The sequence below is a fragment of the Neolamprologus brichardi genome, chromosome 11 (genome assembly GCF_056152115.1).
Source record: "Neolamprologus brichardi isolate AB-2024 chromosome 11, ASM5615211v1, whole genome shotgun sequence".
NCBI lineage: Eukaryota > Metazoa > Chordata > Actinopteri > Cichliformes > Cichlidae > Neolamprologus > Neolamprologus brichardi.
In genome coordinates, this window is record NC_142114.1 from 19,068,873 (window position 1) to 19,083,933 (window position 15,061).

At 43.7% G+C, this 15,061-nt stretch overlaps 1 protein-coding gene across 1 annotated transcript in view; it reads left to right on the forward strand.

Annotated features, from left to right (window-relative positions):
* Window positions 1–5,075, forward strand: part of erfl3 (Ets2 repressor factor like 3) — a 61,905-nt gene extending 56,830 nt beyond the window's left edge. Inside the window, exon 5 of the mRNA XM_006802803.3 lies at window positions 422–5,075. Coding sequence (XP_006802866.1) covers window positions 422–1,090 — 669 coding nt within the window. The 3' untranslated portion in view covers window positions 1,091–5,075. The remainder of the gene's footprint in view (window positions 1–421) is intronic.
* Window positions 5,076–15,061: the final 9,986 nt, after the last annotated feature.

The window sequence follows — 15,061 nt, forward strand, 5'->3', positions numbered from 1 at the left end:
TGTATCTGGCGATGGTAGTCCTTGTTATGCTTTGCTTGGTGAGCTCAGCATACCTATTTCTGCAGCTTCTGGTTAGAGTGTCCCTCGAGTATGCAGATCACCAGAGCAGGATTGCTGCCGCTGGCTTTACAGTTCAGGGCGAAGTCTCAGTCAGTCTTCATGACTGTAGTTGTGTCAGTCTGGCCAGTTGCAGCTCGCAAACTAAACGTGCATGTAATCAAGCTCTATGAAGGATATAAAAAACAATAAATATTAAAGTGAGTCACTGTATATACTCTGACAGCTCTCCCAACTAAAGTCAGGTTGGGATTTAAGCATTAGTAAATTTATGTATTTATTTGTGATTTATATATTTAATTACCAACAGCAATCCTTTTTTAAGTTACATTTTTGATCAACTTCCTTGTCCCTCTGTTTGAAGGTGGAGCCCATCTCTGACATAGACTCAGAGGAAGAGGTGGAGGTGACTGACATTAGCGATGAAGACCCAGATGAAAGAGATGAAGAGTTTGAGCTCTTCGCCCCTCGCCACCCGAGAGCATCCGACCACCACCACCTTGCTAATGGCTCAGCCCGGGCCCAGCAACAACCCCACACCGACGAGGACTTAGAAGAAGATGTGTTCAAAGCCCCCGCTCCTCCTCCACCCGGCCTGATGCCTTTCTTCACCTCGCAGCACACGCACTCCGGCGTACATCGCATGCTGCCCGTCATCAAGAGCGAACCCGCCGAGCCCGGGGAGAGCAGCACACCCCCATCTCAGCCACCCGCGGCGGGGGCTCCCCAGATAAAGTGCATTCCCCTCAAGCTGCGCTTCAAGAGGCGCTGGAGCGAGGACCAGCGCATGGAGGCCTCGCAGGAGGAGTCGGATGATAAAAAAGTACGACCGGAGGAGGAGAGGGAGCGAGAGAGGCAAAGTAACGGACAGATGGAGATGGAGGAGGATGGGACGGGCAGCGGAGGCGGGGATAGTCCTCCTATGCTGGCGTATGAAGGCTCTTTAGCAGCACCCCTGGCCTTGCACAGGAGGGTGACTGCCGAGCTGCACCGCGCCACTGCACAGCTGTCTCTGGAGAATAAAGACTGCTGATGAGAGCCTCAGTCCAAACACTACTGCTCCGGCAGGGCAGGAGGTGGTGCAGGAGTATGTAAATGGTTCCTCTGTAATTCCCTCTCCTCACACTGACAAACTAGAATCAAGAAACCTCCACTGACCTGAGAGCACACGTCAACATACACATGAAAGTAACGCCCCAAAGACAGCCCGACACCTTCTCATCTCAGGGTGCCAAATATGGCCATTTTGTCAGCCGCTGGTGTCACAGACGGATGCGCGTGAGGTCTCTTTTGGTGTCCGTGATGCAATGTTTATGTTTATTCTTAGTCATTGTATAACACCAAGACAGTGTAAACCAGGGGTAGGAGAACGCCAGGCCTCAAGGGCCGGTGTCCTGCAGGTTTTAGATGTGTCCTTGATCCAACACAGCTGACTTAAATGGCTAAATTACCTCCTCAACATGTCTTGAAGTTCTCCAGCTGCCTGGTAATGAACTAATCATTTGACTCAGGTGTGTTGACCCAGGGTGAGATCTAAAACCTGTAGGACACTGACCCAAGAGGCCTGGAGTTCTCTACCCCTGGTGCAAACAGTGCATACAGAGTTCCTGGTAGTGACTGAACGGGTTTAGACAGCCTGCGTCTCAGAAAAAGATGCACTACCCTCCAAAAACATGAAAAATAAAAACCAAATCATTCACATTTGCAACCCTCAAAAATATCTTTGAACACCATTTGTTTGAAAACTAAAAGCAGATAACAAATTTTTTTATTCGTGTCAGCATTATTCCAACAACAGCGACGCATCTTTACTCCTGCAGTGAGAATAGAAATACCGCTTAAATCGTGTTTGCTCGCTTGCTTTGAAAACCACCTTTGTACACAGTCTTGAAATGACTTTGAGTTTGGGTTTTTTTGTTTTTTTCTGCCGGCGAAAGCGAGCCCGGTGGTGGGGGAAAGTACAAGATACTCTGCGTGCTGACCCGTTTGGTTGCTCTGTGTTTCATTTTTACTCGCGGTTGAGGTTTAGGCACCAAGAGTACTTGCAGAAAAGGGTTAGGCACCAATACCAAACGACACTTCACGCATATCTCTGCAATGCAAGCAGCTTTAATTGGGGGGAGACAGAGAAAAAAAGGCCACTATTTGACGCCCTGGACTGCCCAACTCTTGCCTCTTTTTGTGTCAGACCTAAAGCCAGATCATTTATCTGGATCAGGGCTCTTCTGGGACGCAGCCGTGTGCAGGAGGGACTCACTCAGACGCCACACCAGGCACAGCGATGGTATGACTGACCTGGAATCATCAAGTTCACCTCCTAACAGATGCCCTGCCCCTGTAGCACAACCTCCCCTCCCCATCAGTAGGATCAGCAGCCAGTCAGCACCTTCCTCAGGGGACACACACATATGCACACACACATATGTGTGTGTGCACACATTTTTCCTACAAAATGACGATCCAGGATGATGATGATGATGTGCACACCCACGCCACTTTTTCCTACAAACCGACGGGACTTTAAGTGCCTGTATCTAAAACCATGGGGGGGAAGAGTGTGAGGGAGGGCTACTCGGAGTGATCACTCTGTGAACATGTTTGTTGGATCAAAAGGAAAAAGTCTCTAAAACTGATACAGGTGGGAGGGGGTGGGGGCAGTGGGGTGCTGGGTGTTGTCTGACTGACTCTTAAAACTGGCCCACTCCACTCAGGGAAGCCTATTGCTGTACGTTTATTGGATTCACGCACACAAACACACACACACACACAAAAAAGCAACAAAAAAAAGAAAGAAAGGCCAACAGTGAATGGGACTCAGTGACTACGGACACTAAAATCTGTTCACTGCCACACACACACACAAACTTTTTTTGACTCTTCTCTGAGAGCTTCTGACTTTCACATAACCTTCTGTCTCTCTGCTGTCCTGCCCTTCTTTCTCTTGTGGACCACCTGTGGAAATATCACAACTCTGCTCAAAGATCGTTCAGCCCAGGGAGATGTGAGGAGGGGAAAATGATGAAGAAGGCTGCAGAAGAGGAGGAGGAGGAAGGGTTTTTGCAGGGGTTCCAGCAAGCTGTTAACCAGCCTTCTTACCTCACCTAACATGGCTTGTACACTGAAAATTATTTCCCTCAGCAGCACAGAAACTTAGTTCACCAGCTAGAGCTCGTCTAACAATCATAGATAGTGTTAAACTAAACCAGCAAACACACACACACACACATTCGCACAGCACTGCCTTCAGCATGCTCCCTCTCCCTCGGACCGAACCTCCAGCTCTCTGTAGCGGCATCACCCTCTCAGGTCCTGATGGCGTGTGAGGCTGGCGGGCCTGTTAGCTTTGAGTGTGAGAGCTCGAGAGAGCAGGGAGCATCTCTCACACACACACCTGCTCTCACACACACACACACACTCTGCCTCTCTATGCCTTGTTTTTATAGCATGTACAAAAGTGCAAACTGAACTCTAACAAACATACATACAGATTATATCTTTATATATTCTAAAGGAAATTATTAAACAGAAGTAAACTTTTAAAAAGCGTTTTGATGACGTGATTGATTCAGGATTTTTTTTTCTGTGACATGGTATCATGGAGGGAGGGCAGACTGAGGACGTGGAGGGGGCGTGGGTCAGGTTTTTTTTTTTGTTTGTTTGTTTTTCTTGTACATTTGTTTCATAGATAAACGAGCCAGAGGAAAAACAGCGCAGGCCAGTCTATCACAAGAACACGAACAGCGAGAAAAAAGAAAAAAACCCATCAGGACTCGAGCAGACTGCTAATGAGTCAGATGTGTGGTTCACTCTGCTGTTCACTTTGTTTCTCGTAGCTTGCCCTTTCAGCTCGCAGCGTTCTGCTCTTTCCTGTCTGCAGTCCAGCTCGCCTCAGCAGGGTTCTCCCTGGTTTCAGCTCCCAGCCCCCCTCTGGCCCTGGGCCACCTCTGCAGGCCGCCTGGGAGTGTGTGAGGGTGTGTGAGCGGGTTATTCGTGGAGTAGTAATCCCGTCTCTTCTCTTAGATCAGTTAGGGCAATGCTCCAAAGTTCACAGCAGCTCGGGGATGGGGTTAATCAGTTGTACACCCTCTCCTCAAACTATGCATATTCTCACAGACACACACACATGAAACACATATATTTGTGACATGTTTCAGCATCCAGCCAGGCGTCCGATCGGGGGGGGGGTCTGTCTCCTGCCTGGCCAGCAACAAGACTGATCTATAGCGGCGAGCTGTGAGATAGATGGCCTGCAGGCGGTCTGTGTAGCCGGGCTGATCGAATTTCCTCCTCAGACCCCCGTGGTCTGGACGGGAGCATGTCACAGCCCGCACACACACTCACACACACACCCGCCAGGCCCTGTGTCTGTATCTGAACTGACAGCTGCCTTACTTCTACTACTTCTCATATCTCAGCAACAGAAAGACATCCGTCTCTCTTTCTTCTCTGCTCTCTCTCTCTTTCAGTCGCGCTTCTCGCTGTTCATTTTTTTCCTCGCTCTGCTTCAGGCGCCGTCAGACTTCCTGCTAACGGCAGCGCGATCTGACTGTCGCGATATATAGCGGGGGCAAAGCGATTGATCGGAGTCTGGGTGAGACGCAGACTCTCCCTCATCCTGTTTCAGGTCTGCAGACAAACAGCACAAAGATTGCATTTCTCTATTTAGAAGAAGGAGAAAAGGTTTCTCGGTTTATTTTTCTGATGTTGTGATTGTTCTCATTGGGTTATTTACCTCTCCAGCTGGCATTATGATGATGATGATGATTAATATTATTATTGTTATTCCATGGCTCTGTTAGCTGTTGCTTTTTATGTTGTGTACATCACTTTGGATGATGTTGATCGACCCCAAACTCCATTCCCTGTTTTCAAACCTTCTAGCCTCCAACACCACCACCCCCCCTCCCCCCTTTTTGCTGTCTTTAGTTTTTGCAGATGTAATATAACTAAAATGTCTAATATTTGATGCTGACAGAGAAATAACATCGGGTTTTGAGAGGGAGGGACAGCGGAGGATTATTTGGGGGGGGGGGGGGGGGGGGGGGATCTTATCCTATTTTTTTGTCTTGTAATTTTAATTTTATAATGTTACTTTTTCTCTCTCTTGCTTGTATATTTTTTATCATTTTTTTTTGAGGGGGGATGTTGTATCATTTTAAAAGACGTGTATTGTTTTACCATGTAAAGGTCTATCTTTCAGTCTTTCACTCCCCCCCCCCCCCAAGCAATTACCTAACACTCAGATGGAGACGAGAGTTAATACCATGATGTAACATTGAATTTTTCCACTTCTTTCGTGTTTTTATGTTATTTTCTTCCCCAAACTTGTAATTAAGCTGTAATCAGGGTTAATTAAAACTGGTTAAAACCCAATATCAAACTCAAAGTGTTTGTTTATGTTTCTTCTTCTTCGTTCATTTTTATTAACACTACATAATCCCCACAGTGGAGTTTTATTACCTGGTTATTTGTAAACAAAGAGATTAACCCGTCACTTTTTGTCTCATCCATAGTGAGCCACCAGTCATAAAGAAGGGATTTTTGTATTTCAGGATTACAGTTAATTATAATAAATGCAAAGTGTTTCTAAAACAGGAAAGACGCTGTTCTTTGGCCCTCAGGGGACCGAGATATTACCAAAAAGTATTTACTCGTCTGCCCTCACATGCATGTGGACTTGACTGACATCCCATTCCTAATCCATATTGTTTAATTTGATGTCGACCGAACCTTTACAGCTAAAAGAGCTTCAGCTTTCCTGCAAAGGCTTTCCACAAAGTTTAGGTGCATTCTTCCAGAAACACATTTGTGATGTCAGACACTGAGACGTGAAGGTATGGCTCACAGTCTGCGCTCTAATTCATCATGAAGGTGTTCTGTCTTTGTTGGGACTGTTGGGACTTTGTGCAGGCCAGTCAAGTTCTTCCACACCAAATTTGCACATCCATATCTTTATGGACCTTGCTTGGAACAGGAAGGGGCCAAGCTGTTTCCATAAAGTTGGGAACATGAAATTGTCCAAAATGTCTTGGTATACTGAAGCATTAAGAGTTTCCTTCACTGACACTAATGAGCCGAGCCTAACTCCTAAAAAACAACCCCACACCGTGATCCCTCCTCCACCAAACCCTACACTTATAACAATGCAGTGCCGTTCCCCTGGCAACCATCCATCAGATTGCCAGATGGACAAGGGTGATTTGCCCCTCCAGAAAACATGTCTCCACTCCTCTAGAGTCGGGTGGCAGCATGCTTTACACCACTGCATGTGACACTTTGCATTGCGTTTGGTGATGTGAGGCTTGGATGCACCTGCTCGCCATGGAAACCTATTCCATGAAGCTGTCTCCACACTGTTCTTGAGCTAATCTGACAGTCACCTGAGGTTTTGAGCTCTGTAGCAGTTGACTCTGCAAAAAGTCGGTGACCTCTGCGAACTATCAGCCTCAGCATCCGCTGACCCCACTGTGCTTTTACGTGGCCTAACACTTTGTGGCAGGCCAAGTAAAAAATTATTGGATGGCTGCATTTCAATCACGTCTAGATGGTTTGATTCTAAATCCACCGTGGTGGTGTCCAAATTCTTACGGAGCTAACTGTACATTCACACAAATTTCATTCATGGGGTGAATTCACTCTCACATTCTCCTTTTAAAACAATGAATCTTCTTCATTGAATTTAACAGTTATTGAGGAAAAGTCCATCTTTGCCTTGACCGGGTCTCTGTTAGCTAAGTGGATGTAACACACACACACACACGGCCGCTGTGCTGCAGAAGCTTCTCAGGTTAAACATTTAGCCGTCATTATGGAAGCACTTTGTCTGCGTGCTGCTGCCCATTCACCCACATAATGCTCGCATCAGGATCACCCGGGTACCTTTAACCATGACGTCAGCAGCTGCCTGGTCTTAAGCACACTTACGGGCACATTTTGTCTGTGGGGAGGAGGAAGACGAGGATAAGCTGTGGAAGTGGTGGTGAGGAGTTGCTGCCCTTAAATGGCCTTCTTAGATTTTTAATGAGGTGGGCAATCAACAGCCCAAACACTTCCTAAACTTTAGTTTAAAAAAGCAAAAGAGAGTATAAAAGCCGTAAATTAGGTTACAGAACATGATTTTGTTGCACATTGGATGTTTTGGGTCAAAGCCTGAAGCTCGTTCCTGAAATCCACATTTAAATCTCTGCTGCAGACTATTTTGAAAGTCATTTTTATCTTTGGCATATTGTTTTTTTTCATTAGGTGATCATGTGTTTTTCCTGATGAAAACCCAAACAACTCAGTTTTAACCTTAAATCTTTGTATTTCTTTGAAAGAATAAAATCCATGGGGAAGTTAAGAAGTGTCTTTATCCCCCAATAATCTCTCTAAATCTGGATCAGCACCCCTCCGATGTCAGCAGGGTGACGTTTATTTGAAAGCGTCCAACTTTTTTGTATTTTGCAGCAAAGGAACTGAATAAACAGCTGAAAATGCAGCTTTTATTAGTCCTAAAGGAGGTTAAAACCTTATTTTAATCTAATGTTATGAGTAATTATTGTGTCATGATCCCAGGTTTTTGTTGAGTTTTGGGTGTTTCTGGTGACCTGAGTGTTTCTTCGTCTGTCATTGTGTCACTCCAGGAATTTGATTCTATTCATCTGGACTTAATGCTTTCATTGGACGAAATGTTTTGTCACTCAAACCAAGTTACTTCTCTAGTCTCTACTCCAACGTCCAGATCAACAGAATCAACTTTATGGGATTTCCTCACCTGGATAAATGAGGATCCATTAAGACATAAATGTCTCCTGTTCACTTTTAAAAGCCAGCCTCTCATTTTTCTCCAGTGTGGCTGTCCTCACCTATTGATCACTGATTTCTCCTTCCCGTGTCTCATTGTTCAAACCTCATGCATTTCTCAAATCGTCTGGTTGCGCTTCCTTATTTTCCCACCTGTTCTCCCAGCTCTCCTCCTTTTTTTCCTTCTCCATGCTTCAGTAGAGTTAATGGACTTTACTTTTAATTCCCCTGTTGGATTATATGATTCTCCTGATAGTTTAGTCTTGTGCGTTCTTTGTTCAAATTTATTTTAGTCAATAAAGCTCCTTTTTGTACTAAGAAGTGCAATGTCCGGAAACTTGTAGCATGTTGGGAGATATCCAGGACCACAGTGGCTGTGATGCGATCCCCTCACAGCACAGATTGCAATATAGAGCTGAATGAACTGAAAAGAAGGAATAACAGAAACTCAACAACCTTTTTATTTTTTGCTTTAGTAGGACTAAAACCTCAGGGACCTTCTGTTCCTTTGACTCTTATGGTGAAGATGCAGCCTACAGAGGAACGCGAGCCCTGAGAGTGAACAGAAACCTCTCGTTCTGCTGTGTGAGGGCTCTTATTAGAGCTGGTGCAGTTGTACCACCAGCATCTTAAAAACTGTTTACACCTGTTGAATCGTGGGACTCTATAACTAAGTTCAATAAGGAAGATCAGTTCTCTTATACTCCTCTTCATGGGCTATTCTTGCCGCTCTATTTTCTTCATCACATCTGTTTTCCCACGCCGTCAGTCACGGCTTATGCACAGTACTTTTGTCCAACAGTCTACCTGCATTCTTTGAGGCCCCATTCTTTAAATTTGTTGAGCTCATTCACAAAATTTTAATCAAGCATCATCCTCCACCAGCACCACCAGGGTTCAGACTATGGTGGGATCCCGTTGCCAGCACTAACCTCAATCTGCAATTCTGCTCCATAATGTCACTTCTCCAGTTTCTTTGCAGATTTTTTTAAATAAACGTCACCCTTGGTAATACAAGTATTTGGTTTGGACACCCTTTTGCCTTCAGAACTGCCTTATATCTCCATGGCATAGATACAACGAGGTGCTGGAAACATTTCTCAGAGGTTTTGGTCCATATTAACATGACAGCATCGCACAGTTTCTGCACATTCAATCTCCTGTTGAAGCTCTGTTGGATTGTGATCGTGTGACTGTGGAGGCCAGTTGAGCACAGTGAACTCATTCTCATGTTCAAGAAACCAGTTTGAGATGATCTGAGTTCTGTGAGGTGTTACGTTATCCTGCTGGAAGCAGCACATGAGTGCACTCTGGTTCTAAAGTGATAGACATGGTCAGCAACAATATGCAGGTATTGTGTACTCTCTATATCACCAGCAGCCTGATGCTGGTGATATAGACCTGCCATTTGAACATCATAGCCGAAATCGAGACTCATCGAAACCAGACAACAGTTTTACAATCTTCTGCTGTCTGGTTTCACTGATCCTGTGAGGATTGCAGCCTCAGCTTCTCGTACAGGAGGGGCACCCAGTGCTGCTGCAGACCATCTGCTTCAAGCTTCAACATCCTGTCTATTCAGAGATGCTCTTCTGCAGCAGTCTGGGCATTCTCTTCTGAACTCTGATGTCAACAAGTCATTTTGGTCCAGAAAACAGCTGCTCACAGGATGTTTGATCTTTTTCAGAGCAGTCTCTGTAAACATGGGTGATGGGGAAAAGCCCTCATTCTGTTTGAACTCAAGTAGGTCATCTTGGCCATGTCTACACATCTGCATACACTGAACTCTGAAATATGATTGGCTGAGCAGATATTTGTGTGAACGTGCAGTTGAGGAGGCATACCTAATAAAGAGTCTGTGGCCGTACATTTAGCGCTGATGTTCATGTGTGTCAGATAAATACTGCAAAAAGAAACCGTGCAAATGTCTTCTGATCTTTAGCTCGAGTGAAACGTTTCACAGCTTCTGGCCTCTGAGTTATTCAGCGAACACAGACTTCGAGGAGGAAATCACTTCAGCTGAAGTGTGAATAGGATGTATTCAACCCGGGAGGGTGTGTCACATAGACGTTGCTTCACTTAAGGGTCATGAACCGACTAAAAACAAGTGTTGCTTTAAAGGAGCAACTGCCACGCAAGCCTCACATAAGTATGTCAGTGTGTGACATGTGAGTTATGTAACCTTGGTGAGGGTCCCGGCAGGTGTGATTGTGCGTGATCCCGGCCTCCATTGTCGACACACCAGCCATCCAGGTGCTCCATAGAGAGAGAGAGAACGAAAGAGAGAGACACCACAGGAACCAATGTGCTCGCTCACCTGTGCCACATCCCCCTGCCTTCGCTTCCTCTGAACGCCTGCTTTCGCGGAAACCTGTGCAGAGCCAGCGCCGTCCTCCGCATGTAACCGCAGCCCGTGCATTATGCACACGCTGCACAACAAGAAGCCTTTTTGAATGTGCACACGTGACCGTCGCATCCTCTGAGAGAGTTATGGTACGGTAACTAAACATACGAAGGCCTGCTAGTAAGTTCACCACATCCTCCACCGTACAGAGAAAAGCTGCACCGCACAGGAGTGAGGCACTTTCACAGTGACGATACACAGACATGTGTGAGCGCACATTGATGTGGTTTGTTTTAAGCTCTGGTGCTTCAATTTCCTTTTTCAGCTTCCTTTCCCGCCAGTACTTCTGTTTAACCTATTTGACCCCAAAAGAGAAACCATTGTAAAGTTTCTCTTTGTGAGAGGAAAGAATGGACTTTGTAAAAAACAGACTTTAACCTTCACTTGTATTCGCCTCCAATACAGAGCAGCTCGACTGTGCTCTGTGTGTTTGGCCATTTCAGATTGAATGTCTCCCCCTGTTGTTGGGATACTTAAAATGCACATTATAAGAATTTCTGTGGATTTATTCCACATTGTTTATTACTGTTGGTATATAACTATCAGGTGAACACATTCAAGTTTTTGCCTGGATTTGTCTGCTTTTTCTCTTTTCAGGCTTCTTTACCTTTCATAAATGATCTCAGTGAGCATGACACATCATTGTTATCCACTAAATCAACAGATATGCCTACATTTTTGATTATTTAAGCACACCTGCGATTCTTTTCTTTCTCAGCCATTCTGTTGTAGACTGTCTGCGGTGCTCGGGATCATCGTCCTTCTTGTTACACCCCTCTTAAAACGTTATGTTGTGGCTTTTGAGACAGGTCGTCACATGCTGTGTGACCAAATTGTGGCCACGATTTAGCTGCTAAGAGAGATTTGACTCTAGAGTATTTGACATACAGAGGATATACAGAGGAGCTCATGGTCAACTTGGTGACAGCAAGGCGCCCAGGATCTGCGACTGCAAATCAAGCCCAGACCGCCACCCCTCCGCCGCCGTGCTTCACAGTTGGTATGAGGTGTTCGTGGTGATATGCAGTGTTTGGCTTTATCCAAACGCGGCTTTGTACATTATGACCAAACATCTTCTCATCTGGATGTTGTTCCAGAAGCAACTTTGCAAACCTAAGCTGTTGTAACTCTTCCAAACAAGCCATACATTAACACAAATTTAGTTTATTTAATGCCCTATAAAGTACATTTCTTAATTGTTTGAGTTATGTGCAAACAAACAGACTGAATCAAACTAATCACATAACCTCTTTGATTGAGGTAACAAGATGGCAGTTAATGCTGAGATTGTTGTTGGCGTACTGAATGTGCACAGCTGGTCTCGTCTTCCTCACCTTTTCTCTAATGCAGGGAGGAATCTGTGTGTCCAAGGACACCTCTCCATGAGACTCCTGTCTTCAGCTCCGGGGCATGACGTGAGCCCCGAGTAACAGCTGAGCGGTGTAACGTTACCGTGAACAAGAATGCAGAGAGCACAAAGGCCTACTGTTCACCATACTGCAGCTCGTATGGATGCCGACCTTGTCAGACTTTAAAGACACTCTGATACGCTTTCTGTGTCTTTTGCAGCCACTTTGAGGGGTCATGGTGCAAATCGCTTCAGCATACAGTGGCCGTTTGAACTACTGCATTAACCTATACATAAGAGAGACTGTTATACGTTTCCTTTATCTCAAGCTGGTTTTATCTGTGGGTTTAATGCCACTGTGAACTGCCATGACCTCCCTAAATCCCTAACCTCACAGAGTCTGAGTGCACCGTTTATCAGATATTATTAGACATCGTGAGCTGCCTCCTTCTTTAAGCTACAGGAACAAACCTGCCCTCTCCTGACACTCGGCACACAAAAAGCATTGCCATCCATTCAGTAACAGACTCCCTCCCTCGAGGCCCGAAGTGAAGGGTGCTCAAATTTGTTGTACAAATCTATTCAAAGACGCAAGGCCTCTTATGTAAGAATGCTTTAGCAAAACCAGGAACATTAGAAGAGAGAGAGAAACATGGATCTGAAGGAAATCTGGGAGATGCCTGCAGCAGCAAAGATCATGTTAGAGTAAAACATCCAGAGGGAGAAAATGTTTTTATATCCATGCAATAACCGAGAAACAGTTTGTGTGTTTGCTGATAGTTGTGGAGCTGCTTGAAAAGTTGCATTTGAATGTAGCTGCTCTGTTTTTCCTCCTCTTTCTTTATAGCTAGCTGGATGCTGAAGTGTGCAACCGCAACTTTCCATCTGCATTATGAAGCATCACAGGGATGAGAAAAAAAACAATGTAATGAGGGTATGAGTGGCTGTGGGATGTCATTATTTTCTTATTATTGTGCAGGTTTCTCTATGCGGTCACTGTAGGACATGACAAATGAACTAATTTGACATTAATGGCCAGCACACTCGGCTCACTTTAACTCCTGAGTGTTAGTTATCTGCAGTAATATGAACAGTGCAAATAAACTATTAAAAGTGTCTAAATAACACTGTAAATCAATAGGAGAAACACAACGGTATGGCAATAATGATATAAGTGGATAAAGTTACCGGATAATACATTTATTTGTTATTGGAAAGAAGACTTGCACACAGTTTGATTTTCTCCGTGGTTACTTGTAGTTGCAGAAATGAACAAGTGGTGCCCGAGACAGATTTTATCAATACCAAGAAAGACCAACCAATTAGTCTTGGTAGAACTCAACCAACAATGTTGCCGGAAGGACAAATAACGAAGAACAAGCATTATAAGAACAAGCTACGACTCGCCCATTTCTAACATGTCATCAGAAAGCAAGAGTAGTTAAAAAAAGGACATCATGAGTGGAGGAACCCAAGGACCGCCAGCAATGAGTTGGTAGTACACCATTATAAGAATAAGAATAACTCTGGCCAGACTTATCAACTCACACAGGATCAGTCTTCCAGTTTAATGTTTATCCACCAAGTTGCTATGGTCCAGGAACAAACCCTAACTAATAATAACTAATAATGACAGAATTTTGGCTAACATAATTATATGAAATTTTCTCCCGGTCCTCCAAATACTTAATGTGATATTTTTATATGTGGACCCCCTTTTCATCAAAGTTGTCTTTTTCAGTTGTCTTCCTGACTTTAGTGAATCATTCACATTAATTATTTGACGTGGAAACTTGTCTGCATGAGTTTATGTTATGGTATGGCTACTGTTTACAATATTAGCCTTCTCAGGTTAGCATGTTAATTGCTAACATGCTAAAAAGCACCTAAAACAAAATGGAGCTTAGAGGACAGGCAAGTCAGCAGTTCCCCAGGTAGGTGCGAACCAGAGCAGCATCACTTTATGAAAGTAAGTAAAGGGCCACACATTGAATTAAAACATGTTTACTGGTTAATTTGAAAAAAGAAATCCACCTAGCTGCTTTATCAGCATCTAAATTAGCTTACATCCTGCCTTTAGCTGACATTTTAGCTAAATGTATTAGCTAAATGCTAATTTTTTGGGGTCATAACAGTGCTAGAGGAAAGTTAACTGACTCTTAAGTTAATGAAAAAGTTGCAGGTCATCAATCAAGTTTATTAAAGTTAACTAAAAACGAAATTAAAAAGTGAAACTATGTGTGTGAAGACATTTTAGTTAACCAAAATATAAGTAAAATCTGCACTCTAGGTAACTAAAAATAACTAAACTAATAAAAAAAAATACAAGAGAGTTTGGCAGTATGGAAGCTCATTTTTGCCACTGAAAATAATATTTTAAAATGTTTTAAATATTTTTTTTTAATAATAAAGTATATATCCAGGGGCACTGGAGCCTATCCCAGCTGTCATAGGGGGAGAGGCGGGGTACACCCTGGACAGGTGCCCAGTCTGTAGCAGGGCCATAATAAAATATATATACATTTTTAATTGCTATAATTGAAAATTCAGTCCATAAATAAGTTGTTTGGTGATAATAACCCAAAATTTCTACTTAGCTCTCCCCAGCTGATTTGTTTTGATGTTTTTCGTGGTGGAGACCATCTTCCATGCTTTGGTGTTAGGTGAATTTATTAAAGATGTATGAAAATCTTTCCTCATTGATGTAGCACTAAGTGATTTACTGTCAGACTGTGTTTTCAGCTAACCTGACAGCATCTATACTTTTAAATGTTTTTCAGACACTGAACTTCTGCAAGATTGTCGTAGCCCTAATAAACCCACACAATTAAAATTACCAATCTAAAACTAGCTTAGCTAAATGGATTGGTTTTAATATAGCACTTTTCTACTTGAGCACTCAAAGCACTTTATACTATGAGCCTCATTTACACTCATACAAGCACTTTTATCTATTTCTAAGTGCTTATATGTAACATTCACACATGAATGCCACAGGAACAATTTGGGGTTCACTATCTTGCCCAATGACACTTCGGCATACAGACTGGAGCAGCTGGACTGAACCACCAACCATTTTATTTAGTAGATGATCAGCTCTACCTTCTGACCTACCCTCGACACCCTCTAACTTTCTTTAAATTCTCTATAGAGTTTGTCTTTTGGATTTGTACTTTGTACGTCTACATTTTTAGTGAGTTCTTGTAGAATTGTTAGCTTTGGCAATTTCTTTAGTTCTCTCTGGTGTACAATTTGTTTCCACATCATTTTCCCTCTGATCTTATTCTCGTGTTTCTGCTTAGATGTTTTTTATTTGCTATTTTACTTTGGTGGTGCAACATGTCTTGTGCCATGTGTTAAGCTTTATTTCCTCTTAATTGTTTGATTGTCTTCACCTGTCCGTCGTCACCCAGCTGTCTCACATCATTGTGTGTTTGTATACAGATGAAATAAAAAACAGTTGCACTCAA